The sequence below is a fragment of the Propithecus coquereli genome, unplaced genomic scaffold (assembly GCF_000956105.1).
Source record: "Propithecus coquereli isolate 6110/MARCELLA unplaced genomic scaffold, Pcoq_1.0 Scaffold137, whole genome shotgun sequence".
NCBI classification, from domain to species: Eukaryota; Metazoa; Chordata; class Mammalia; order Primates; family Indriidae; genus Propithecus; species Propithecus coquereli.
The window spans coordinates 1,705,286-1,730,912 of record NW_012137969.1 but is presented as its reverse complement, the minus strand read 5'-3'; the positions used below and the strand labels follow the sequence as shown (position 1 = coordinate 1,730,912).

The 25,627-nt window shown below is 45.2% G+C and overlaps 1 protein-coding gene across 1 annotated transcript in view; it reads left to right on the top strand.

Annotated features, from left to right (window-relative positions):
- Nucleotides 1-25,627, top strand: part of TRRAP (transformation/transcription domain-associated protein) — a 116,318-nt gene that overhangs the window by 56,696 nt on the left and 33,995 nt on the right. Inside the window, exons 39-58 of the mRNA XM_012638896.1 lie at nucleotides 89-355; nucleotides 1,640-1,846; nucleotides 2,692-2,850; nucleotides 2,972-3,106; nucleotides 4,557-4,667; nucleotides 5,949-6,095; nucleotides 7,785-7,998; nucleotides 8,529-8,654; nucleotides 10,867-11,013; nucleotides 11,885-12,084; nucleotides 13,002-13,123; nucleotides 13,421-13,634; nucleotides 15,492-15,671; nucleotides 17,033-17,179; nucleotides 21,620-21,739; nucleotides 21,944-22,231; nucleotides 22,360-22,497; nucleotides 23,217-23,329; nucleotides 23,769-23,904; nucleotides 25,277-25,468. Coding sequence (XP_012494350.1) covers nucleotides 89-355; nucleotides 1,640-1,846; nucleotides 2,692-2,850; nucleotides 2,972-3,106; nucleotides 4,557-4,667; nucleotides 5,949-6,095; nucleotides 7,785-7,998; nucleotides 8,529-8,654; nucleotides 10,867-11,013; nucleotides 11,885-12,084; nucleotides 13,002-13,123; nucleotides 13,421-13,634; nucleotides 15,492-15,671; nucleotides 17,033-17,179; nucleotides 21,620-21,739; nucleotides 21,944-22,231; nucleotides 22,360-22,497; nucleotides 23,217-23,329; nucleotides 23,769-23,904; nucleotides 25,277-25,468 — 3,363 coding nt within the window. The remainder of the gene's footprint in view (nucleotides 1-88; nucleotides 356-1,639; nucleotides 1,847-2,691; nucleotides 2,851-2,971; nucleotides 3,107-4,556; nucleotides 4,668-5,948; nucleotides 6,096-7,784; nucleotides 7,999-8,528; nucleotides 8,655-10,866; nucleotides 11,014-11,884; nucleotides 12,085-13,001; nucleotides 13,124-13,420; nucleotides 13,635-15,491; nucleotides 15,672-17,032; nucleotides 17,180-21,619; nucleotides 21,740-21,943; nucleotides 22,232-22,359; nucleotides 22,498-23,216; nucleotides 23,330-23,768; nucleotides 23,905-25,276; nucleotides 25,469-25,627) is intronic.

The window sequence follows — 25,627 nt, the reverse complement described above, 5'->3', positions numbered from 1 at the left end:
TTTTTAAGGTTTAAACTTGTCATATGATCCTTAGTAGGTAACAGTTCAGAACTGGAAATGAGTCCTCCCTGCTCGTCTTTGCCATCAGGTCCTGGATCCAGAGAAGCAGGCAGACATGCTGGACTCGCTGAGGATTTACCTCCTGCAGTACGCCACACTGCTGGTGGAGCATGCACCCCACCACATCCACGACAACAACAAGAACCGCAACAGCAAGCTGCGCCGCCTGATGACCTTTGCGTGGCCCTGCCTGCTCTCCAAGGCTTGCGTAGATCCTGCCTGCAAATACAGCGGCCACTTGCTTCTGGCGCACATTATTGCCAAATTTGCAATACATAAGAAAATCGTCCTTCAGGTATTTTGCACCACTCCCTCCTGTCCACCTGCCGTTCGCGTGAATCCCACCCATGTACCCCTGTGCACACTTGCTCCTTTGTACAGTCTCAGCCACTCCTTGTCTGTTGTCTTTCCCCAGTGCCATTTAAAAACACTCCTCTGTGCCATCTTATAAAAACTGTGAAAAAACAAATACTGTATGATTCCACTTGTGAGGTCCCTAGAGCAGTCACATTCATAGAGGCAGAAAATAGAACAGAGGTTGCCAGGGGCTGGGTGGGGGAAGTGGGGAGTTAAGTGTTTCGTTGGGACAGAGTTTCAGTTTTGCAAAATGAGGAAGTTTCGGATGAACGTTGATGGCTGCACACAATGCGAACGTACTTAACGCCACCGAACTATACACCTAAAAGTGGTTACGATAGTAAATTCTGTTATGTGTATTTTACCACAATAAAATAAAAATTCAGGGGAAAAACCCCACACTGAACCCTCATGCTCTCTCCCTCCTCCCCAGGTATGTCCTGCCCTCTCACTCCTTCACAGGAGAGTGTTTACATCAAATGTGTCCCTTTTCCATCTCAAGCTTCTCGACCCATTGCATTCTACCTCCCAACCCTGACGTGGCATTGAAAATGACTTTGTCCAGGGTCCCAGCCTACTCCTTTAAGCCAAAGACAATGGGTACTTTTGAACTGGCATCTTACAGGCTCTCTGCTGTGTTGGGGTTGTCAGCACCTCTTCCTTGAGGCTCTGTGTGGTTTAGGCTGTGATACCATGTCAGGCAAGCTTGGTTTGAGTTTTTTTTCCCTCCATTCACAAGTTCTGTGCCCCTTGGCGAGTTATTGTCTCTGTGTAAGAATTAAATGTCATAATACACTTGAGTGTTCAGCATTTGATCGGTGATGGCTCTTGTCTTATTCTGTGAGACCACCTTTGATGGTTTTCCCATAACCATCACAAGTCCCAGAGTGAAATGATCTTTATACCTCAGCTACCTTTCTGCTGGTTAGGTGAGACATAAGCTCCCTGCCAGGAGCTGGGTCTCATTGGTCTTTGCATACCCTGGCCTAGCCCAGCATAGGCACATAGTAGGTACTCAGTGAATATTAGAATGAATGGATTCATTGATCAAAACTTAATGAAAGAGAAAGCAACTAAGTTGTTTCCTAATGAGAGTACTAAGGAATTTTTTAAAAAATTGTTTTGCAAAAATTATCATACCTTGGTCCTAGGTGATTGTATCTTGTTGTTTTTTTTAAAGCTTTCATTCTCATCTTATGTAAGAATTTCTGTTCTGTTTTAGGTTTTTCATAGTCTTCTCAAGGCTCATGCGATGGAAGCTCGAGCAATTGTCAGACAAGCAATGGCCATTTTGACCCCAGCTGTGCCTGCCAGAATGGAGGATGGGCACCAGATGCTGACGCACTGGACGAGGAAGATCATCGTGGAGGAGGGACACACCGTCCCTCAGCTGGTCCACATTTTACATTTGATAGTGCAGCATTTTAAGGTATGAAGTACCACAGATGGGTGTGTAATGCATTTCCAGACAGTTGCTTTGAACTTTTGTCTCTTTGTTCTACAGTCATAAGGTGGTCATTCATTGATTCTGGTTCACTGATGTATGTGTGTGTGTGTGTGTGTGTGTGTCGCTTTATCATCATGGAAGTTGTAGTAGTGCAGAGAATCATGTCCTGGATGTGTGCTTCTTTCTGTCTAATACTGCACTTGTAAATACTGTACTGAGTTAAAATTTTATGCAGATAAGTTGATCCCTTAAGGTGGGAGGTGGTCATCATTAACTCTAGATTTGGTAACCTGACTTGAGAAGTTATTCATGAAGCTAGTACTTCCTTCTCTTTAGCCAAGTCACCCACTTTGTGAGATTTATTTATATGTAAATGGTACATGTAGATTTTTGGGTAGAGGAGAAAGGATTGAGTTGAAAGCTAATTCTTTTATAGCCAGCTCTTTTAGAATCAGAAATTTGCTTCTTGGTACATCTTAAACTTTTATGATGTCAAGTCTGAAGTTTGCTACATATCATTAGACTTGCCTACCTGTCTAAAGAGAATTCGATTTTTCAACATGTTTTAAAGATACTACCAAAAGGCTGAAATATATTGTTATGTTGAAACTCAGTTGGGGGCAAGGAGAGGGTGATAAACACACAGATATAAGGTGATGAGAATTTCCTTGATTAAGTCACGATTCAAATTGTTGAGCATAAGGTTGGGCCGTGCGTGCGTGCGTGCGCGTGTGTGTGTGTGTGTGTGTGGCCAAAGTGGGTCACGTGTGTGTGCGCTGGGTCCGTGGTCCAGCATTCCTGACGTGACACTGGCGCTGTGCCCGCAGGTGTACTACCCAGTGCGTCACCACTTGGTGCAGCACATGGTGAGCGCCATGCAGAGACTGGGCTTCACACCCAGCGTTACCATCGAGCAGAGGAGGCTGGCCGTGGACCTGTCTGAGGTCGTCATCAAGTGGGAATTGCAGAGGATCAAGGACCAGCAGGTAGGAAGGTCAACCCTCAGTACCATCCCCAGTTGTATTCCTTGTGATTCTTCTGGAAACCAGTCAATAAAGTCAAGCATGTATGTGTGTGCGTGTGTGTGTGTGCATGTGTGTGTTTAAGCCGGATTCAGATATGGACCCAAATTCCAGTGGAGAAGGAGTCAACTCTGTCTCATCCTCCATTAAAAGAGGCCTGTCAGTGGATTCTGCCCAGGAAGTGAAACGCTTCAGGACGGCCACCGGAGCCATCAGTGCAGTAAGATCTTATGCTTTCTTACGGGAGCCGTGAGTCCTCGTGGGAGCGTGTCATTTATTGGGCACATTTTGAATGTGGGTGCAGTGCTGAGCTGCATGAGCTGCAAGCTGGGGAGGTGGCTGGGAGCAGCTGTGCTCACCAGACAGAAACTCCATGAGACGCTGCTCACTCAAGGTGTCCCCGAGTCACCAGACGTATTTTTCTTTGTATTCATTTAGTACCATTAGAGTTCTGTCAATAATGGTTAATTACTTGCAGAAAGGCATCAAGAGAATTTTTGAAGTAAGAAAATTGAGAACATGTGACCATGTTGTGATCGATTTTTTTGAAAAGACAGTGTATCCCATGTTGTTGGGAGGGCAGCGCAGGAGGGTCCTGGGCATCACGCTCTCCACCGCTTGTTGAGGTGACTGGTGGCCCAGGGAGCCCCGAGCTCCAGACCTCGCCTGGGGTCTTGGACCTGCTGGCTGGTTGGCGCTGGGGTGGCCGCTCCACTTCCAGCCCCGTGTGACTAAGGCTGAGCTCTTCTCTCCCCTTCGTTGTCCCTGTGTCCCGTGTGGCACCTTTGTCTGCCCTGGGCTCCAGTTGGAAACCCGGGACCATCTGCACTTTGTCCATTTGCTTCTCCCCACACATCTGGCCAAGAGCAAGTCCTGTCAGCCCTGCCATGCGTGCCCACCCCATCCCCGTCTCAGCCTCCCCCTCGTGATGAGGCCGTGGAGCCGCCGCCCATCTCCTCTCCCTGCCTTCACTTCTGTTCCCTTCAGTTTTTCACAAAGCTGCCAGAGAACCGAGAAACTTTCTTTTCGGAACCAAAGTCGGAAAGCTGGGTGAAGGGTCCGTGAAACCTCTGTACAGTTTTTGTAATTTCTTGTGAATCTTAGAATCATTTCAAAATAGAAAGTTAAATCAAGTCAGATTATCCTTGCCCTCACTGAAACCTCCCCTGGACCGTGACCTCCCGGGCCTAGGGGACCAGGCCCTGCTGATGGCTCTCATCCCCCAGTACCTTCTCAGGGTGCTTTGGCCACACGGGCCTTTCCTCTGCTCTGCAGACACTCTAGCTTCTCTGCTCACTTAGGACATGTCGGCTGGCTCTTTTCTCTCTACCTGGAGCTGTTGCCTTTCCTCATGGCCACCTTCTCCTCTGAAGGTCGCCCCAATGCTGTCCCTTCACTTCCCAGACCATGCCCTCTTGTTCTCCTTCATGGGACCTTTGCTCCTTCCTTGTTCTTGTGTCTGTTAGCCATCTGCTCTCCTGCTGGGCATGTGGGCTTCACTAGGACAGAAACCACAGCTATCTCTAGTGTCCCCAATACCCCAATGCCCAGAATGGCCTCTGTCCCTGGGGATACCACATACCCATTAGCTAGATGAACAAGTCAGCACCTTGTGTTGGAAATTTCTGTTGAGAATCCTATTCCTGCCTTAAAGGACCATCCTTTTCCAGGTGTTTGGGAGGAGCCAGTCGCTGCCTGGAGCTGACTCTCTGCTTGCCAAGCCCATCGACAAGCAGCACACAGACACCGTGGTGAACTTCCTCATCCGCGTGGCATGTCAGGTAGGGGATGTTGAACTTTTTGGGGACGCTGCAGAACACAGACTACTTAGTAACACTCCAGGGCATTATCTGTGACAGGTGTTAGTCAAAAAAGAAATAGCCAAACCAAGGTCTGAGAGCTAGTTTTGTCACTTCCATGCCAGATGTCATTGATTTTGTGGCAGATTAATATTTCTGAAGTCTGCCTATGATAGGATTTTTTAAAAAACATTTTTCTTTCAATAGTAATAAAATAACGATGTACCTTGTAATTAACAGCATGTTAACATTGGTGAAATATGTAGGTCTCGGGCTAATCGTGTAACTTCCAAATTTTCTTTTTTATGTCCTTAAAATGGGAATGGTACATAGCTCAGTAAAGGTGTTGGTGATCCCAACCTGCATAAAATATGTACAACATTGAATAATTTAAATGTTATTATAACTTGGTTTATTTATCATTCATGTCAATACATATATTCATGGAGTTGTTGGGAATCCATTTCTGAAACTTTTTATATTTCAAAAAACCATCATAAATAAAATTTCCCTATGTCTTTTATTTTTAAAAAATTTGGGAATCTTAAGTTGTAACTATTGGCTGGGTGTAGTGGCTCATACCTGTAATCCTAGCACTCTGAGAGGCTAAGGCAGGAGGATTGCTTGAGCTCAGGAGTTTGGGACCAGCCTGAGCAAGAGCAAGCCCCATCTCTACTAAAAATAGAAAAAATTAGCCAGGCGTCATAGCACACACCTGTAGTCCCGGGTCTCGGGAGGCTGAGGCAGAAGGATTGCTTGAGCCCAGGAGTTTGAGGTTGCAGTGAGCTATGATGACGCCACTACACTCTACCTGGGACAACAGATTGAGATTCTGTCTCAAAAAAAGAAAGTTATAACTTAAATAGTATATCTTGCAGTACTGTTGAGAATTTCCAAGTACTGAAAAGAATCTACTAAACTATCCAACCAATGAATAATTCCTGTGTCCCTGCAGTATGTAAGGAAGTCCTGTGGGGACCAACAGGGCCAGGTTCTCCATCACACAACTGATTACAAGTCACCACTGACACACCCTGCAGAGGAGAGTGGCTGGGTGCTGGGGGCAGTGAGTCAGGCCAGTCCAGGAGGGTGCCTGGCTGCGGTGAGGTAGCAGAAGAGGAGGTGGCTGTGAGCTAAAGATCCGGGAGAGAGCAAGTATGCAAAGATGCAAGGATACGGGGCACAGTGGAGAAGCGGTGTCGAAAAAATGGCTATAAACTTGGACACAAGGAAATGCCAGCTCTAATTAGGATGAATTTCTAGGTTAATGACAACACCAACACCGCGGGGTCTCCTGGAGAGGTGCTCTCTCGTCGATGTGTAAATCTTCTGAAGACCGCGTTACGGCCGGACATGTGGTCCAAGTCTGAGCTCAAATTGCAGTGGTTTGACAAGCTACTGATGACTGTGGTAGGTGTGAGTGTTGGAAGAGCCGGGACAGGGCCACTGAGGCCATTATGAGACACTGGCCTGGGCAGGGGCTGGACATTTGTGGATTCCTCTGTGCCTGACCCTTAAGCCCCAAATCTCTCATCCCTTGGCCAGTCATGGCCCCTGCCACGTTCTCTCTGGCTGCTGCCAAGGAGGCAGCAGTTCAACTGTGAATGGCTTTAGAACTTCAGCCCTGATTCTAACCTCAGGTGCACTTTGGAGTGTTTCAACATAGAGTTCTCTTGGCATTTTGCGGACTTACTTCTTAAACTGACCTACCTGTTGGCTTGGGATAAACATTTTTAGTTGACTTATACAGCAACTTTTAAAATAAGTTTAAGGCTGGACACAGTGGCTTGCACCCATAATCCCAGTACTTTGGGAGGCCGAGGCAGGAGGATTCCTTGAGGCCAGGAGTTTGAGATTAGCTTCGACAACATGGTGAGACCCCATCTCCACAAAAATAAATAAATAAGCTCGAATTTTTAAAACAGATTTTATTGATGGGCTATTATCGAACAGTTTGTTATACTCACAAGGGCTTGAGTCAGGTAACAAGGAGATAGTCCCAAATGATTTATTTTGGTGGTGGTTTTTTATGGGTCTTTTTGGTTTGTTTTTGTAAAAAACTGTGATCCTGTAATTTTCTGGTAGTGGCAAAAGCTATTCTTTTGCGTTATCCAGATTCAGTTTTTCTAACTGCTTGATGGAATTGGAAAGATTTCACTATCAGGATTATAAAGCCTATTGTAAGCATTTGTTATTTTGTACTGCAAAGACTAACATATTGCTCTGTTTTACCCATGAAACCGTGCTATAAGCAGCCCCTGAGGCCACAGCACCTGCTTTGATTCTAGCTTGGTGCATAACTTGTGGACTGCCTGGAGGTTTCTCACCTGTTTTTCTCTTTGAAAGGTCAAAGTACTTTCCCATCAAACGCAGTCATAGTTGAAAGCTGGGCCATAGTGGACAGCTTCTGCCCCTTAAAAGGCTAGCATTTCATGGAGCAATGTGCTGTGCTCACAGAGGCTTTCTGTCCTTGATCCTGTGACCCACAGTGAATGAGAGTGATTTTACCTCACGACCCGGTGCATACACACACTGCACGTACAGGACACGTGTGTGTGTAAACCACAGGTGGACAAAGCAGCGCCCGTTCTTCCTACAAACCATGCCCTCTATTTTATGTTTATTCAGTTTTCTTTTGTTTGTTTTTATTTATTCTTCATGTTGCCATCATCTATTTGATTGATTCCATGATACACAGTTTGAAAGATACTTCTCTGTGGAAGGATATTTGTATTTTTGTATTTTAACTTAAAAAATGGGAAGAGAAAAGCAAAATTCATTGCAGTAACTTTTTGTTTTTAGCCTAGATTTTAGTGATTTTAAAAATATTGAATATTAATATTTTTAATGAGCCTTTTAAAAGATGTTTGAGTAAATATTTAAAGCAAATTTATAAAACAATCATCCTTATGAAATCCTATGATATGTGGTGGTCACATATTTTTATATGTATGGTGTGTTCATTCTTTAGTGATTTTGTTACTTAGTTTCCAAATACTTCATGGCACGTGGTTTAACTTGAGCTGGATTTGTGTTGCCGTAGTTCAGTGTACTGGAGTATCCATGTCGCTGTGAGTGGCCTTGTGTTCTCCATTCCAGGAGCAGCCAAACCAGGTGAACTATGGGAACATTTGCACTGGATTGGAGGTGCTGAGCTTCCTGCTAACGGTTCTGCAGTCCCCGGCCATCCTCAGCAGCTTCAAGCCCCTGCAGCGTGGCATCGCAGCCTGTATGACGTGTGGAAACACCAAGGTGTTGCGAGCCGTCCACAGCCTTCTCTCACGCCTGATGAGTATTTTCCCAACGGAGCCAAGTATGTGACCTTGTCTGTCGGTGCTTTTCTTTCGGAGCGGCCGGGTGGGCACTTGTCATTTGAGGATGCTCCTCCAGTCACCGTAGCGAGTGTTTTATTGTCCCACATTTCTTTGTATTCTCAAGTTTTCCTTTAGAAATCGACACAAACACTTAATGGCAGCAGTCATTGTGTTGTTTTTCGTCTGCTTTGGAAATCCAGTTCTTCGTTAGCTGAACGTTACTATTTCCTTAAGCTATTAAAGGAAAGGTTAAAATAGCGTGTCAAATGTTGAATAGTCGGCAAGGTCAGATTTTGGCTGTAGTGAAAAGTGTTATTACATGCACATTCTGGTGAGGTAAAAGGTTGTCATGTGGCTGTGTAGAGTAGGGACCAGCCCAGAGGTGAGGCCCATGCTGTCCCACACTGGAAGAGAAGTGCCTTTGTCACTTTCTAGAGATGCCACTGCCACCAGAGCTCCGTCCCTGGTGTAGGATTGGACGGACCGAGAGCCCTAACTGCAGTGCCCGGGTCCCCACCTTGATTTTCAGGTACTTCCAGTGTGGCCTCCAAGTACGAAGAGCTGGAGTGCCTCTACGCGGCCGTCGGGAAGGTCATCTATGAAGGGCTCACCAACTACGAGAAGGCCACCAATGCCAATCCCTCCCAGCTCTTCGGTGAGTGTGTGTCTGTCTTTTCCAGCAGTGGTTCAGCTCGTTACTGGTCCCTGTTCACTGCACGTGCTTCCCGTCTGGGAAAGGCTTGGGTGGTTGGGAGGAGCTTTGAGCTGATGTGTTGTTTGGGTGTCTGTGTCTTGGCCTGGTGTCCGTAAGGTCACCGTCCCCTGTAGTCACTGGGGTGAACGGCGCCGCCCAACCCACCACCGGTTCTTCCTCCGTGTCCCCCTCCTCACTCTCTGATGCAGGAGTTGTTTGTGAGGGTAGATGCCCGTGGCGGGTGGATCCTGCCGACCAGTGTTACATTGACCACACCAACGCTATGTAAGCCGTGTGCAAATGTGCGGAATTACTGCCTTTCACAATGTCCACCTGTAAATAAGCCACCATGAGACAAGAACTTGTCTCCATCTAATTGTCGAGGCTCTGGCTGACCAAGGTGAAAGGAAAATTGCTTTCTCGGGTAATGGGGGCAGCTGGGTAACTTTGGCCTCCCGGGTACCTGGAAGCCAAATGTCTAGTACTCCCTCTGCTTTTGTCCAACTCATGTCTTTGATTAGGATTAGACTTTATGTACACCCCTTCAAATTTTTTTTCTCCCTTATTCCATAACCATTGTGTAAATCTTTGAAAATATAAATTAGGGAAAACTAAAGAAAAGTCACCTGTCAGCCTTTCTGCCCAATAATAAACAGTCGTAACATTTTGGTGTGTGTCATTTTTCTGTACACGTGCACACAAATACATACACACACCGACATTGTTATGCAGGCGTTCGTATCTGAATTTGCAAACTAAGTTATTTTTGGATCAATTCCTTGCTCTCCAAACTCTGGCTACTTGCTCTCTGAAATTTAGGAGCCAGGTAAATTTGGTTAATATGGTATCTCCTTGCTCTCTGTTCTGGAACCATGTAGGTTTGGAGAGTGAAGAGTGCTTTTGTGACTTTTTTTAAAGTGAGTTGTCCTGTAGATCCAGGCTTCCATCACAGGATAGCACTAATGTCTCCTTTCTTGTGCATTCTCCAAAGGACTCTCGTTGGGAAGAGCGGACCTCAGTGGCCTGCCTCCCTCCTTGGTGGGGGGTGGGAGAGCAGGGCAGCTACAGGATGAGGTGGGCCTGGAGAGGTGGCTACACCATTCTCCATCCTGTGCTAGATCCAGGGCTCGGGCACCGCCACTTGCTCCATAGTAGAGAGCGCAGCACCCAGGGACAGCAGAGATGTCCCTGTTTTCATCATTATCATGGATTGCCTGTCTTAGAATGAGACTGGCTCTCTAGAGAATCAGTCTTTTAACAGAGCAAGCCTGAAATTGTCCAAATATGGGATGATGGCTTTTGGAAATAGCAAATACCCTTTGATTGTTCTGTGATGTGATTCATGAATATGGATTTAAAAATTCATGTGTAGGTCAGTATCAAGATGATTGTAAAAATGCCATTTATGAAAGATAGTTTTTTCCTGTACTTGGGGTTCATGTTCTAGTGTTGGCTTTGCTGATTTTTATTGGTCGTATGTGTTTTTTCAGAATGAAGTACAAATCGAATTCTAAAATATTTGTCATGTCCAAACAGGCTAGATTTTTTATAAAAAGGTTTTCTTCCTTTGTTTCCTTGATTTTCCCAAAAATATCATGGGACAAAAATATTCATTTAGGGTGGTTTGCCATAACCTAAAAATAAAATCCAGAACTGAAGGTGAGAATGTTGTTTCTACTGAAACGAAAAAATCAGTTCTTATGCATGGTGACTTGACATAATTAAGAATTAGAAGTCAAAGGCTGGGTGTGGTGGCTCATGCCTATAATCCTAGCACCCTGGGAGGCTAAGGCAGGAGGATCACTTGAGCTCAGGAGTTCAAGACCAGCCTGAGCAAGAACGCGAGACCCTGTCTCTACTAAAAATAGAAAAATTAGCTAGCCATTGTGATGGCCTGCTACTCAGGAGGCTGAGGCAGGAGGATTGCTTAAGCCCAGGAGTTTGAGGTTGTTGTGAGCTAGCCTGACACCACTGCACTCTAGCCTGGGCAACAGAGCAAGACTCTGTCTCAAAAAATAAAAGAATTAGAAGTGAAAATATAGTGCTTCAAAATGCAGTGGAAGCCATGTGAAAACTTACAATGTTAACATCTGGGATGTTTTAAATAGCACATTTTTGTTACTTTTCTTGTTGTTACTTTTCTGTGAAACAACTGGCAACTTCTGCACTTCAGGGACCCTTATGATTCTCAAGTCCGCCTGCAGCAACAACCCAAGCTACATAGACAGGCTGATTTCTGTGTTTATGCGCTCCCTGCAGAAGATGGTCCGAGAGCACCTGAATCCACAGGCAGCATCAGGAAGCACGGAAGCAGCCTCAGGTGACAAACCCACCACCCCAGGTTTTTGCCTCAGACTTTGTTGAACAATTGGATGGTGCAGGCTGTGTGATTGAGCTCTGAAGTGAACGTGAATTAACATGCAGTCTTGTTTATGTGTGATTCGTTATCATTTGCTCTGGGGTTTAAAAGCAAGACTCATTTTAAAAATGGAACTGTTTTTAAGCCGGGTGTGGTGGTGCAAGTCTGTAGTCCTAGCTACTTGGGAAGCTGATGCAGGAGGATCACTTGAAGCCAGGAGTTCAAGGCTTCAGTGCACCTGTGAACAGCCACTGCACTCCAGCCTGGGCGACAATGAAACCCAGCTCTTAAAAAAAAAAATGAAGTGCTTTTAAAATTTATGAATGTTATTAACAGTGAAGAAATTTTAAAGTAGTTGGATTTTTATGTGAATCATTCTCCACTAAGTGAGAGTTACCTAGCATTCGGTATAAAACAGGGATCGCTTAATCAGAGTTGTTATTTCTGAAGAATTAAGTCACAGCTTCCAGACACGAGCCGTGGACTCCAGGAATCTGGATGCTCTGTGGGGGGTGGGTGGTGATTGTTTGGGACTGTGGTTGGCACGGCTGTGGGACGCACCTCAGAATGCAGGGGCCATGAGTGTGACTTCAGGGCTTGGTGGTCCCATCAGTGTCGTCATCTCCTGCTCTCATGGGGAGGGCTCTTACAGGGCTACCTTTGCAAGGTGCAGTGGTAAGAGGGTAAGAGGCTTCAGATCTCAGAGCTCTAATTGCTGGAGAAAATATTTGGGGGAAATGGGCAGAGCCCAGTATGCCACTGGCACAGTGGCTGCCTATTTACATGTGTGTGTAGAGCTTTGTGGGGCGTGTTCTCTCCTTCATGGGGATAGGCACGAGTGAGCTGGTGATGCTCAGCCTGGAGCTGGTGAAAACGCGGCTGGCGGTGATGAGCATGGAGATGAGGAAGAACTTCATTCAGGCCATTCTCACATCGCTCATTGAGAAATCACCTGATGCCAAAATCCTCCGGGCTGTGGTCAAAATTGTGGAAGAATGGGTGAAGAATAATTCCCCAATGGCAGCCAATCAGGTGAGCTGGGACGAGGGTGCCATGCTCGGCCAAGAGACTTCCTCTGAACGTAAAAGAAAAGTTAGACCTCGGCTGGGCACCGTGGCTCATGCCTGTAATCCTAGCACTCTGGGAGGCTGAGGCAGGAGGATCCCTTGAGCTCAGGAGGTCGAGACCAGCCTGAGCAAGAGCGAGACCCCGTCTCTACTGTAAATAGAAAGAAATTACCCAAACAACTAAAAATAGAAAAAATTAGCCGGGCACAGTGGCACATGCCTGTAGTCCCAGCTACTTGGGAGGCTGAGGCAGGAGGATCACTTGAGCCCAGGACTTTGAGGTTGCTGTGAGCTAGGGTGACGCCATGGCACTCTAGCCTGGGCAACAGAGTGAGACTCTGTCTCAAAAAAAAAAAAGAAAAAAGAAAAGTAAGGCCTCACCTCGCCTTACTTTCTGAAACTTTGTGAAGCAAAACATTTTTCCCCCCATATTTGTGTTCATAGTATCTTTCCTTCAGATGGGTTTTTTTCAGTGCACTTAACAGATTTTAGGTAGAAACGAGATTAACAGGTAGCTCATCTTAGTGTTGCCTTACTTCTGTTCAAATGTTAAATGAATCTTGTCACCCTCTGTGGTTAAGGATAATAATAATAAGGGAATATTATTTATCTCAGTGAGGTGCTTGCAAACTTCTGATTTGTTTTATAATTCAGTTGCTTTCTCTCCACAGTGAGTTGTAGTGCCTACAAAATTATATTGGCATGTTTTGATTTTAAGTCTCCAAAGATAACCAAAGCTATCTTTGATTTTTCTGTTTAGAAATGACTTTGTCTTATTGCACTTGACAAAATCGTAGGAGCTTAAAAAAGAAATATTTTGAAACATATCCTTTCTCAAATAGGAGTAATTTACCTTTCTTTTAAAAAACAAATTCCATACAGACACCAACACTCCGGGAGAAGTCCATTTTGCTTGTGAAAATGATGACCTACATAGAAAAACGTTTTCCAGAAGACCTTGAATTAAATGCCCAGTTTTTAGACCTTGTTAACTATGTTTACAGGTAATTACCGCAGTTAATCAAACATTGGTCCATAATGTGTTCTCTGACCCACCAACATTTGACTTCAATCTATTACCTTAACCTGAATTGAAAATATTTGTTTAAATACTAAGTCATGTAACATATTTTGGTGTCATTAATAAACCTTTTGCTAAAATGCTGCCTGAGCCCGCCATGATTTTTAGCTTTCATCATGGCATTTCAGAACGCTGGTACCATCTGTTTTCTGCTTGTTTGCTTATGGAGCCCACTGTCCTTCCTGGCTCTGACAGCTTGGTGTTACGCCTTTGATTACAGGGATGAGACGCTGTCTGGCAGTGAACTGACTGCGAAACTTGAGCCTGCCTTTCTCTCCGGGTTGCGCTGTGCCCAGCCACTCATCAGGGCAAAGTTTTTTGAGGTTTTTGACAACTCTATGAAACGTCGGGTCTATGAGCGCCTACTTTATGTGACCTGTTCCCAGAACTGGGAAGCCATGGGAAACCACTTTTGGATCAAGCAGTGCATTGAGGTAGGGTGGACTCAGAGCACCGTCTGTGGCCCCGGGGCAGCCCTGGCTTTTCTGAGTGGGGAACTGAAGCCAGGAGGCGTTCAGGCACACTAAGGTGAATTCAAAATCTTCAACATAAACCTTGTAATCTGTAGGAAGAAATAAAGATTTAAAGCCAAGTGTTCATCCAAAGTTTTTTTTGGCTGATTTTAAGTCCCTTATCAGAAAATTGAATACTATTTTTTAGTTTGTAGGCAAAGATTCAGTTTTCTTCAGATAAAAAGATTTTAAAATTCTGTCTGCATGCCCTAGAAAATGGTGCCGTGTATAGTGAGTGTCGGCTGTCATCACTCTTAAAGCAGGCGGGCAGAACAGCCAGGCCAGCGTGCCCGACGGTACTATGGGTTTGGATCCTTAGCGTGAGGAGTCGGGTGTCGGCAATGCAGGTGTGTTTAAATGGTCAGGGTCGTAAGGATGAGGTGCAGACCTAGAGTAGGATTGGCATTTCAGCGGAGGGTAAGTCAGATGTTCTGTGATGTTCCTAACAGGGTTGTAGTGAGACTTCTAGTTTCCTGTTTATTCAAGCCAGCCGTCCTTCATTCATCAACTTAAGGCACCAGGCAACTTAGGTTTTCTATAGCAGGTTACCAGTGCTAAGCAAGTAATTCCTGTCTGCTTACCTGGAATGCATGAAACCAGGTTACCAAGTTATTTTGTCTGATAAGACACCTGAGACAGAAGGACATTAAATTCTCTTTGATGAGCAAAAGGGAAAGTGGCGCCGGGTCTCAGAGCTTGCTCGCATGTTTCCTGTGTGTGCCGTAAGCAGCATGTATTTGGAATGTTGCTGATGGCCACACGGTGGCAGAGTCCCTGCTTTACCGTCACTCATTCAAGAGACCTAGTGATTGCTGAGTATGGGCCAGGCACTGGGTCAGATACTAAAAATACAAAGACAGATAAGACCCTGGCTGTGTCAGGAACTCAGGAATCGATTGGAGGAAGGGCACAAGCAGAGTCCTCCATTTCTTCCTTTGTCCTCTTGTCTGGTCCATCACTGGGACTTACCAGCTCAAGGCTACAGTGTGGCCACCGTCATCTCTCACAGGCACAATGGGAGCAGTTTCCTTAGTGTTCGCTCCCCTCCTGCCTGTCTGTCATAGTTTTCTCTGTTGTTGCAAAATTGTTCTTAAAGAATAAAGCAGATTACGTTACTTCTTACCATTGTACTTTGCATGAAATCCAGCCTCCAGATTGTGGTCCTATGGCCCCAGGTGACTGGACCCTTGCCCCTGTCTGCAGCCCTGATCTGTCTCTCTGTCCCTCACTCATCAGTCCCAGCCATGCTGGCCTTTCCTGCTCTTTTTTATTATTATAACATTATTATTGTAAGTTGACAGTTTATAATTGGATATATTTATGGAGTACAGAGTGATGATATGATTTGTGAATATAATATGGAATAGTTAAATCAGGCTAGTCAACATATCCATCACCTCATATACTTAACATTTTTTGTGGCAAGAGCATTTGAAATTTACTCTTAGCGATTTTGAAAAGTACACTGCTATTAACTGTATTCACCACCACACTGTGAGTGAAGCAGAGGGCGTCTGTGTCTTGGAGGTGCCTTTGAGGTGTCAGAGGAGAGGGAGTCCATCTGGAAGGGGACAGGGGACACGGGGGGAAAGATGCTGAGCTTGTACTTGGACCTGCTGAGTCAGAGATACCTGAGTGAGGGACACCTGGGGGAGAAGTTGAGACTCCATCTTACCTTGGGGAGAAGAATGGACCCGAGCCAAGGGCTGCGAGCCATCCGCAGGTGCCCGAATGCCACGTGTGCCTCAGGTTTGCTTTCTTTCCCACAAACCTCCCTAGCTTCTCTTGGCCGTGTGTGAGAAGAGCACCCCCATTGGTACCAGCTGCCAGGGGGCCATGCTCCCGTCCATCACCAATGTCATCAACCTGGCCGACAGCCACGACCGAGCTGCCTTCGCCATGGTCACACATGTCAAGCAGGAGCCTCGCGAGCGGGAGAACAGTGAGTCCAAAGAAGAGGTGAGCTCTGGGCTCCATAGGCAGAGTTCCCGTGCCTGCTGAAGAATTTTTTATGTCAGCCTTAGATGTTTTTAGGGCAAGAGCAATGTATCAAAACCTGTCTGTACCTGGAAGTGCTGAATGTGGAGCCTAAGTTCAGTTAGATATTTTTTTAAGTTAAAATTGAGAGGCATCTCTGTGTTGCCATTCAGTTTTGAGATAGGTCACTTTATCATGAGCTAGTACTGCTCAGTGCAGAATGTTTTACCATTTTGTGATTGTTCTCTCCAAGTGAGAAATAGCCCGTGTTGTGTTATAACGGTTTTTGTGCTGCCACAAAGGAACCGTGGCTCTAGCTGGTTCCACCAGCAGCCTGCTAAGAACCTTCCATATCTCTGCCTAGTCCTGGAGGGGCAGTGGGAAGCCTTTGGCTCCTGTGGGAGTCTGTCAGCCAAGGCGGATGCCTTAGTCTTGATGGCTTTCAGTGCTTCATGAGGGAGGGAGTGGTTGGCATTGTTCCAGGCATAGATTTTTTTAGGCTGTGTTTTCTTTAGATTGTTGGTTTTTGGAAGTTCAGCTCGTCTGGAGTGTTGGGTTTTAGAAGACAGTCACCTAGTATTGCAGAGGGGGCACTGCCCCGTCTTTGCTCTAAAAGGGGTTGTTTGTTCCCTCTGCCATGTGTAGGGTATCTACTCATTTTATTAACAAATAAGAATTTAAAGTATTTTTTCAACTGTTGCTAAATGCTAGATCATTTGGTGATTTGATCTTCTTTCTGTAATCTTCCTGTGTGAAATAAATTGCCAACTTTGAAGTGATTCTTCTGCATTTTTGAGGGTGCACACCAAATTGTTGATACCTTGACTTAGAGGAAGAGTTTGATGATGATTGACAGTGACTTCCCAGAAGCTTCAGACAGAAATAAGGTTCATTCCTCTTTGGGAATGAGTCGTATTAAACATTCTACTGACAACATGCTATGCCATGACCCTGACAGTATCTTAATTTGAATGGGCAAGGCAGCTAAGCAAACTGTATTGCATTTTGAAGGAAGATAGGCTATAATTCCTAATAATCCTTAGTATTTTTATTGCTTAAAGTTTTTACTTTTATTTTACTTTTTAAAACCCAAATATGAAAGCAAAATGCTAACATTTTCATAGTCATTTTTAAAAAGAGAGGGAGGGGTCTGGTATAGTTAATCTGGTTTTTATTTGTTTATTTTAGAATTTGAGATTATTTAAATACTTATAAACTTCCAAGAAACAAATAAAAATATTACTTGGCCAAAATTGTAACAAGAAGCCTATAGGTATTGTGCTTCTTAGATTTTCTTTCACTCTTTGACCATTTGGTTTTGCTTGTTTGTCTTTGTGTTTTAGGATGTAGAAATAGATATTGAACTAGCTCCTGGAGATCAGACCAGCACGCCCAAAACCAAAGAACTTTCTGAAAAGGACATTGGAAATCAGCTGCATATGTTAACCAACAGACACGACAAATTTCTGGATACTCTGCGTGAAGTGAAGGTCTGTATACAGGTTTGCAAGAGTAGTTGTATTCCCCCATGAATACTTTGAACCCTAAAATCAGAACTGTTTCACAACAGTGTAAATTTTTCTTTTACCAGTTACACTTAATTTTCTTTCCTATCTCAATTTAAAACCATTATAGTTCTGTGAGACTCTAAAGTAGATTTGAGAAAGCCATTACATTTTCTTATGGTAGAGAATAGCAAAAAGAGGTTTATTTCTTTGCTAGAGTCCTTTGAAAGAAATGGTCAAATCGTTTAATAAAAATATGTGATGAAACATAATGCTGGATTATTTTTCAAGTGCAATAGACGAGGAGACCATGAGAATGAGTTAATGTGCTAAATCAGGTCCACTTTGTGGGGCTGGGGACCTCCAAATGCGCTTGTTTTCTGAGATCTAGCCAGGTAGAAGCTCTGTGGCTTCGCCAAACCCTCAGCTTAGTTATGGGTATGATTGTTTTTGTGTAATGACTGAGAAAATCAGTTGAAGCTTCGTATACCAAGTTACTTTTGAAGAGTATTACAAAGAAACTGATTGTTCTGTTCATATCAGGAGCAAGGTGAAACAGACCTGCTTATCACGAATAATATTTATGTTAAAATCTTTTGGAGACCTATCCTGAATTTCTGCACCGAATCAGTCTTCACGTGTATCTATTAGATGGGGCAGGAAGCAGAGCATCCAGGACCAGGCCCTTCATAGACCCTGTCCCTACTGCCGTCACTGCCAGAAAGAAGGGCTGCAGGGCCACGTCCCCAAACCCAAAGGCCTCTCTTGGCTGATGGTCACCTTAAGTCACCATGTAGTTGTTGACTCATCAGTTGCCTTGGCAGCAGTTTTTTTTTCTTATCAGCTCATTGTGGAGGTTCTATCAACAGAGTAAGTTCTAACAGTATATTATAGGATGTGTTGGTATTTGGCTTATCCATTAACATTTTTTTCTTGGCTGAATTGGTCACAGCAGTACACCTCTGTGTCCCCTTGTGGGGACTGTGGCTGGGGTGAACCAAACATGGCTGCACATGGAGAATCTTGCCTGTTTGGGTCCCCTTGGTCCTCTCTTGATCTGAGGCATTATGGCCTGAGTTGCTGGCCCTGTCCTTGTCAACCTTTGTAAGGGGATTGCTCGGATTCCCTGACAATCTCAAGTCACAGTCCCCCAGGTGCGTGCCATAGAGGAGACCCTCAAACTTACTCCTTGGCCCAGGTGCGCAGTCTCCGTTGCCTTTGGAGCCAGGTATGCCCCCATGTGACATGGTCACTAGGTGGCTCAGAGGCAGACCTCTGCCTGCCCCTTACGAGTATGTGGCTCTCGGCGGGGTGCTTTTATCTGTCCCATTTTTTCCATTCATCTCTTTTACATTTTGGCTCATTTAGTCATTTCAACATATATTGAGTGAGTGCCTACTGTGTACCAGGCAGTGTTCTGGGCACTGGGAATAGAGCAGTGAACAGAAGAGACAAAAGGAGCCAGTTCTCACAGGCTGAAACTCTGGTGAGGGCCAAAGGCCAGTAATAACAAACAGAAAGAAGCAAATTTGTTAGGAAGTGAGGTGGGTACTGTGGGAAAAACAAAGCAGCTGGGGGATTGGGGATTGGGGAGGGTGGTGTTTGTGCTATTTTATCTTCTGTGTGTTTATGGGGGCCACTAAAGATTTGTCATAGAGCAAGATGGGATTGTGAGTCACTACGTTTATAGTTTCTGTCCTGATCTTTTCTTTCCTGATGCTTCTCCATCTTGTGAGACGATCAGGTGCCATTGGCTCTTCCTGGACTGTTTATTTCAGAATCCAGGAGGAGTCGGCCCTCAGACCAGGTGCACATGCCCTTCTCCTCTGGTGGACCGTCCCCACTCTCTGTGGGAAGCCAGTGACCCCTCCCTGCATGGCTACCACAGCACCCATACACCTCCACCTCTGTGGGACAGTGTTTAAATTAGAACAAACTATAAACCTGTGGAGTGGGAGCTGATCTTAATCTCAAACACTGAAATCCTGAAAGATCAAAATTCCTAGTCTAAAATCCTATAATTCTGGAAAAAATAATTTTAAAAAATCTTTTTAAAAGATATTTACTTACATTTTTGAAAGGGGATTTATTTGAGAAACGTGCAAAAACATGACAACACTTCATAGGCTGCTTTACATGATGAAATAGGCAATAACAACATACATATTTTTGCAAACGTAAACACTCAGGTATGCTAATGACAGTTGCACAGGTGTAACAATTATGAGCAGACAAACCCTATTCATAAATAGGTCAAAAAGCAAAATGTAGGGAGGGGGGAGGGGGGAGGAGGCAGGAGGGGACGGGTATTTGCATACACAAAGAGTGCAATGCGCACCACCCGAAGAATGGACATATTTGAAACTTGGACTTGGGGAGGGGGGCAAGGGCAACATACGTAACCTAAACGTCTGTACCCCCATAATATGCTGAAATAAAAAAAAAAAAGCGAAATGTATAAATGCCATCACCATGGTTGGTAATTGTGTGCCCAGGGTTATAATGGTGGCCATCTGAAATACATGACGAGCAATGTAAATATTTTGACAAGATAGATCAAAAACCACAGTGGGTCACCCCCACATCTGCAGTTGCCCACAGAGCTGCGATCTTGGTAAACTTTATCTTTCACAAATGCAAATGTACAAAAAGGTACATCTCTTAATTTATTGAGTAAGTTTTAATGTTTTTATGTTGAGAACCAGGAAAGCCAATGGTGTAATTCTCGGTCCAAAGCTGAAAGCTTCAGGACGTGGGGTGGGGGGCAACGGCCAGCAAGCCTGGAGTTCGGATGTCCAGGGCAGCAGAAGAAAAGCCTGACCCAGCTCTCAGACCCCAGTTTGCCGTCTGTGATCTCTCTGGGCCTTGGCTGATAGGGTGGTGCCCACATCGAGGGCAGATCTCTCTAGTCTAGAGACACATGCTAGTCTCTTCTGGAAACACCCTCACAGACCCACCCAAAATAATGCTTTACCAGGTTTCTAGGTATTCCTTGATCCAGTCAAGCTGACATCTAAAATTAAGTCCACGAGTCTATCCCTTGTCAATTTGGCACCATACGTGTCTCCTTTAGCCTCGCAGATGATGATAACGTAATAGTTCCACCTAACTGCACGCTACTGTCCTGTGCTTGTGATTTTTGGGATTTTATTTATTTTCTCCCCCCCCTGCCCCTCCCCCAACACACGCACAATTTTTGGGATTTTGGACTTCAGGGATTTTGATCTTTTGGGGATTTCAACAATCGGGATTATGATCCAAACCCATGGGGAATCACCCACTCAGGGCTTGAGTTGAACAGTTTTGCAGCAGGTGTGTGACCTCACTGGCCCTTCGGTTCTCCCCCAGCTCCTGGCCGCTGCTAAATAGGCTTGGAGTCAAGAGGGCCCCTGGCAGGTGCTGGCCAGAGTGAAGCAGCTTCATCCTGGGCAGCCTGGCATCAGATACCTGGGAGTGTTCTTTACTTAAGTGTTTTCACTTGTTTTCCTTGAAATATTTATGTCCTTGGTTTCTGCATTTTTAATAGAAACATGGATATGAGAGTGATTTTCCTTCTTGGGTTTGCTGTGGGAGAAATGAAAGCATAATCACGACACACGCGCATGTGTGCCTGGCACTCTGTCTCTGTGCAGGGCGGCTGGGACCATAGCGGGCTGTCAGCACATGCCCGAGCTGCCTGGTGCCACTGCCTGATGCCACGTACAGTGGGCCCCGTGGATGGATCAGCTTCAAGCAAGCTAGAAACCTGCTATTGAGAGGAAATGTTGGCGGTTAATTCAGATTTCCAGAAACAATTCTGTGGATAGAATAAATGTGTCTGTGGATTTGCTGTGCCCTGTGGACCCTCAGTTTCACCTCTGGCTCCAGCCATTTTATTCCAGTCTGTTCTGCTCCCTTCCATTCCATTGCAGTCTGTTCTGTCCATTCCAGTCATTTTGTCCACTCTTTTTGTCCACTGCCAATGGTAGAGACTGAACTTCCACAGTTCTTGATTTGTTCTTCAGAGTAGCACCTGTTGGCAAATAATTTATCTTACATGTGTGTGCTTTTTCTATTTTTGTTTTCCTATATTGAGTGGCTACTGCCTCGGTGACACTTGTGTACCTCTTGGCATTGTCAGTGTCCTTGTACTACCTGGACGTGATGGAATCGATAGTGTTAGGAAATGCCCTTGAAAGCCAAGAGCAGACTTAGGTGAGCCACTGAGCCCCTGGGCGCATCTGTGCTTCGCTGCTAAGTGTGCTTTCCAGCACTCAGAATCCACAGGCTTTTGCTCCAACGTGGTGTTTGTTCTGATCTTTGAAAGTTCAGAAGCAGAGGAGCACCTGAGAAAGTATGGGACAGGTCGTGTGTGTCATGTGAGCAGGGGCGAGGGAAGCATCGCCAGCCCGCGGCTGTGTAAGCGCCTCTTCCTTCTGTCCGCAGACTGGAGCACTGCTCAGCGCCTTCGTTCAGCTGTGCCACATTTCCACGACTCTGGCAGAGAAGACGTGGGTCCAGCTTTTTCCCAGATTGTGGAAAATCCTCTCTGACAGACAGCAGCACGTGAGCGTATTTTTTAAATCTTGTTTTGGAAAAACGTAGTTTTAGCTTTTAGTAAGTATTCATAAAAGAATACAGTCTCGATTAAGTTTCAGAAGATAAGGAAATTGCTGCCTATTATCCAAGAGTGAATTATCGAAAGTATCAGTTGCTTTGTGAGGGAGAGTTTTGAACACAGACCTGAATTAGCACGCCCTTTGGTTTCAGGCTCTTGCGGGTGAGATAAGTCCGTTCCTGTGCAGTGGCAGTCACCAGGTGCAGCGGGATTGTCAGCCCAGCGCTTTGAACTGCTTCGTGGAAGCCATGTCCCAGTGTGTCCCTCCGATCCCCATCAGACCCTGTGTTCTGAAGTACCTGGGGAAGACTCACAACCTCTGGTTCCGGTCCACGCTGATGCTGGAACACCAGGCTTTCGAGAAAGGCCTGAGTCTTCAGATTAAGCCGAAGCAGACAACAGAGTTCTATGAGCAGGAGAGCATAACTCCACCTCAGCAGGTGACTTCACGCTGTGAATAAATACATCTCCTGAGTGATTTTAAACTATAATACAGACAGGCTACTTTATTGGGGAAAAAAAAAAAGTTTTTGTCATGAGCACTAGAAACCACGATTTGTGTTTTCAGGAGATACTGGATTCCCTTGCTGAGCTTTATTCCCTGTTACAAGAAGAAGACATGTGGGCTGGTTTGTGGCAGAAGCGTTGCAAATACTCAGAGACGGCCACTGCCCTTGCATACGAGCAGCATGGATTCTTCGAGCAGGTAGCCACTGTCGAGTGAAACGACTGGGTTCCATGGTTAATGAGAGCTTATTTGTAATGGTTCGTTAATATCCTCAAGTTGGAGTTCACGTTTAAATAAGCTTTGAAACTCTTAAATCCTGCACATAAAGGCCCTTTAATTGAAGTCTCAATTTAAGAGAAACCTACATATATGACATGAGCATTTTTAAAGCACAGTCCTACATCCTTTAACATTAGATGCTAACACGGATGCTTCGTATCTGCCATCATTGGTCCTGCTGGAAATGGTAGGCGTACGTTTTAGTCCTCATGTCTGTCTTTTCGGTGTGGCATGGGCCACTCATACAGGGTGTGAGTCTCAGTACTGTGTAGGACACGGAGCTGCAGGAGCTCCAGAAACACAAGAACAGCCTTACGGCTCCTGCTCTGATCACTAAAGGACAGAGAAATTAATCCTGGGTCTAGACAGCCTCCCCTCCTCCTGTTCTGTGCCGGGAGTCACGCTGCCTCCTGCCTCCTCCCACTCTCTTCTGTTCTCTGTGAATAAAGAGTTGTGGGTGTTTCGTGGTCTGAGAACACAGATTGAGGCACTTGCAGGTCTGTGATCCAACTTCCTCTAAACAATTGAGCAGGGGCAGTGAAAAAGTTGTGTTTCTTGTTAAACAGTGGTTTGAAAGCTTGCTTGCTATGGCAGCACATATACTAAAGTTGGTTTGAAAGCATTATTAACATTTTTAGGCACAAGAATCCTATGAAAAGGCAATGGATAAAGCCAAGAAAGAGCACGAGAGGAGTAACGCGTCCCCTGCTATTTTCCCTGAATATCAGCTTTGGGAAGACCACTGGATTCGGTAAGCTGAACACGGTGTTGGATGTGTTCAAGATCCAAGTTAAGGGAACCAATGAAAAAATCTCTGAAATTTTCTCATAATGAGTGTTTTTAAAAGGGAGCTTTGCTGCTTTATGGCTGCATGAAAAAAGAACAAACAAAAATCTCAGAACAGCGTTTAAAGTCTTGAGTAACTGGAGAAACTATACATTATTCCTGCCTCTCCGCTGGCTGTGGTGCTGTGGGCTCTTTGTGGAATAGCGGCAGTTCTTGGTGTCCAGGGGGACAGGTAGTTCACCCTGCAGTGGGGCACACCATGGTGTCCCACGGGGTCTGCCCTTGCTGTGTTACTTTTGTTCTGTAGAATGGAAATATGCTGCTTTAATTTCCGTCCCTTGCCTTTCTCAATCCGTTGGTGTGCTGGTGACTGAACTTTTGTCCTCGGATCCCTGATCTTCCAGGTGCTCTAAGGAGTTGAACCAGTGGGAAGCCTTGACAGAATACGGCCAGTCCAAAGGCCACATAAACCCCTACCTCGTCCTGGAGTGTGCTTGGCGGGTATCCAACTGGACCGCCATGAAGGAGGCGCTGGTGCAGGTGAGACGTCCCCCTACCTTCCTGGGACAGTTCCTGCAGCTGCCTGGGTTCCTTTGACTGAAGCCATGAATGTTGCTTTTGATTTCCCTTCACTTAGAGCAAGCTGGGCATTTTGGCAATTGAAAGATAGTTCTCGGAAAGGAAGAGTTCTTTTTGGTTATCTCTAACACCTTTCCTGAATTTGAATTAAATTATAAATTAGGTATTAGTTTGTTTAGTTACAGTAATGAGTATCTGGTGTCGAAGACCTTGGATTCCGATAACACAAAGTCATAATGTCTGTAGAAGTTTAGAAGAACGGTCCATTTTATTGTCAGTTGTGTTGGCAGAAACACTAGCAGAGCTGACAAGTGCAGCAAGGGTGACCCGTACAGCCCAGGGCCTGGCACGTTAGCTGTCGTCGGCCAAAAGTTGGTTGAATGAGACGGTATCGTATTCAAAGTATGTTATGTGAGATGGAAGTGATGATAGTATAGTGTGAGTGAAGTTGAGACATTAACTTGGTTGAGCTGTATGTTTTGTTTTGTTTTCTAATTAACTTCAACCCGAGGAATTTAGTGCTCCGTCGAGAGCAGGCGCATAAGTACAGTTCCCTTTTGCCCACGGGAAGCTCTTGTCGGGGCATCAAGAGATGCAGTGTTGGATGGTGCGGCGCTGCCTGCCGTCTGAACCCCAGCCCAGCATTATTGTCACTGCTTTAGCTTAGGCTGGGCTGTTCTTGTTCTTTATTTTTCCTGCATCTGTGCCTTTCCACCATTTCCCCTCTACCCCAAGAATACTCCTTAGTATTTGTTTCCTTCCTGTCAATGGTGAGTTCTCACAGTTTTTGTTCAAGAATTAAGAAAAATTCAAGACAGTTCCCTCATATTCTTATAAATCTGAACCAGTGCCTGAGTAAGTTAGATTAATTTCCCAGGATAACAAAATGCATTGGGAACAGCTCAAAATTGTACCAATATTTATTATATTAGAGATTAATATGTGTTTAATAGCACATTAAATAGTTTAAAAATATGAACTATGCCGGCTGACTTTGTAGCAGGGTGGCGATTGTTCATTTTTCTGTCGTAACAGTGTTGATCAGTTTCTTTTTTTTTTGGAACTACTGACGAGTTTAAAGCAAGGAGCCTGTGGTGCGCCTGCATAGCTAGGGAGATTGGCGCTCACTGGAATTCAGAAAAGAAGAGTATCCGGAAGAGGCCGTCTAAATACATGGTTTCTCTAAAGAAAATAAATTTCTGTTTATAACCTAACTTCTGTTTATTGCTTTGCATAATTGGCTACAAAAAAAAGTGGTCTTTTTCCTTTTTGACCCTTTATACTGAGGGGAAGAATGCCCATCACTTCCTATACTATATCTTTTTCCTACCAGGTAGAAGTAAGTTGTCCAAAAGAGATGGCTTGGAAGGTCAACATGTACCGAGGATACCTGGCCATCTGCCACCCAGAGGAACAGCAGCTCAACTTCATCGAACGCCTGGTGGAGATGGCCAGCAGCTTGGCCATCCGAGAGTGGCGGCGGCTGCCCCACGTGGTGTCCCATGTGCACACGCCTCTTCTGCAGGTGGGTACGGCGCCCTCTCTCACGCATGGTCCTGTGGCCAGTTGCAGCAGAGCACTCGGGTCCAAATGTAGGTCCGCAGACTGAGCTGAAAGGCAGAGAGGAAGCGCTTTCCCTGGTCACGTCCTGGCCCACATCCTTTCCTCACGGGAAGCAAGGGCA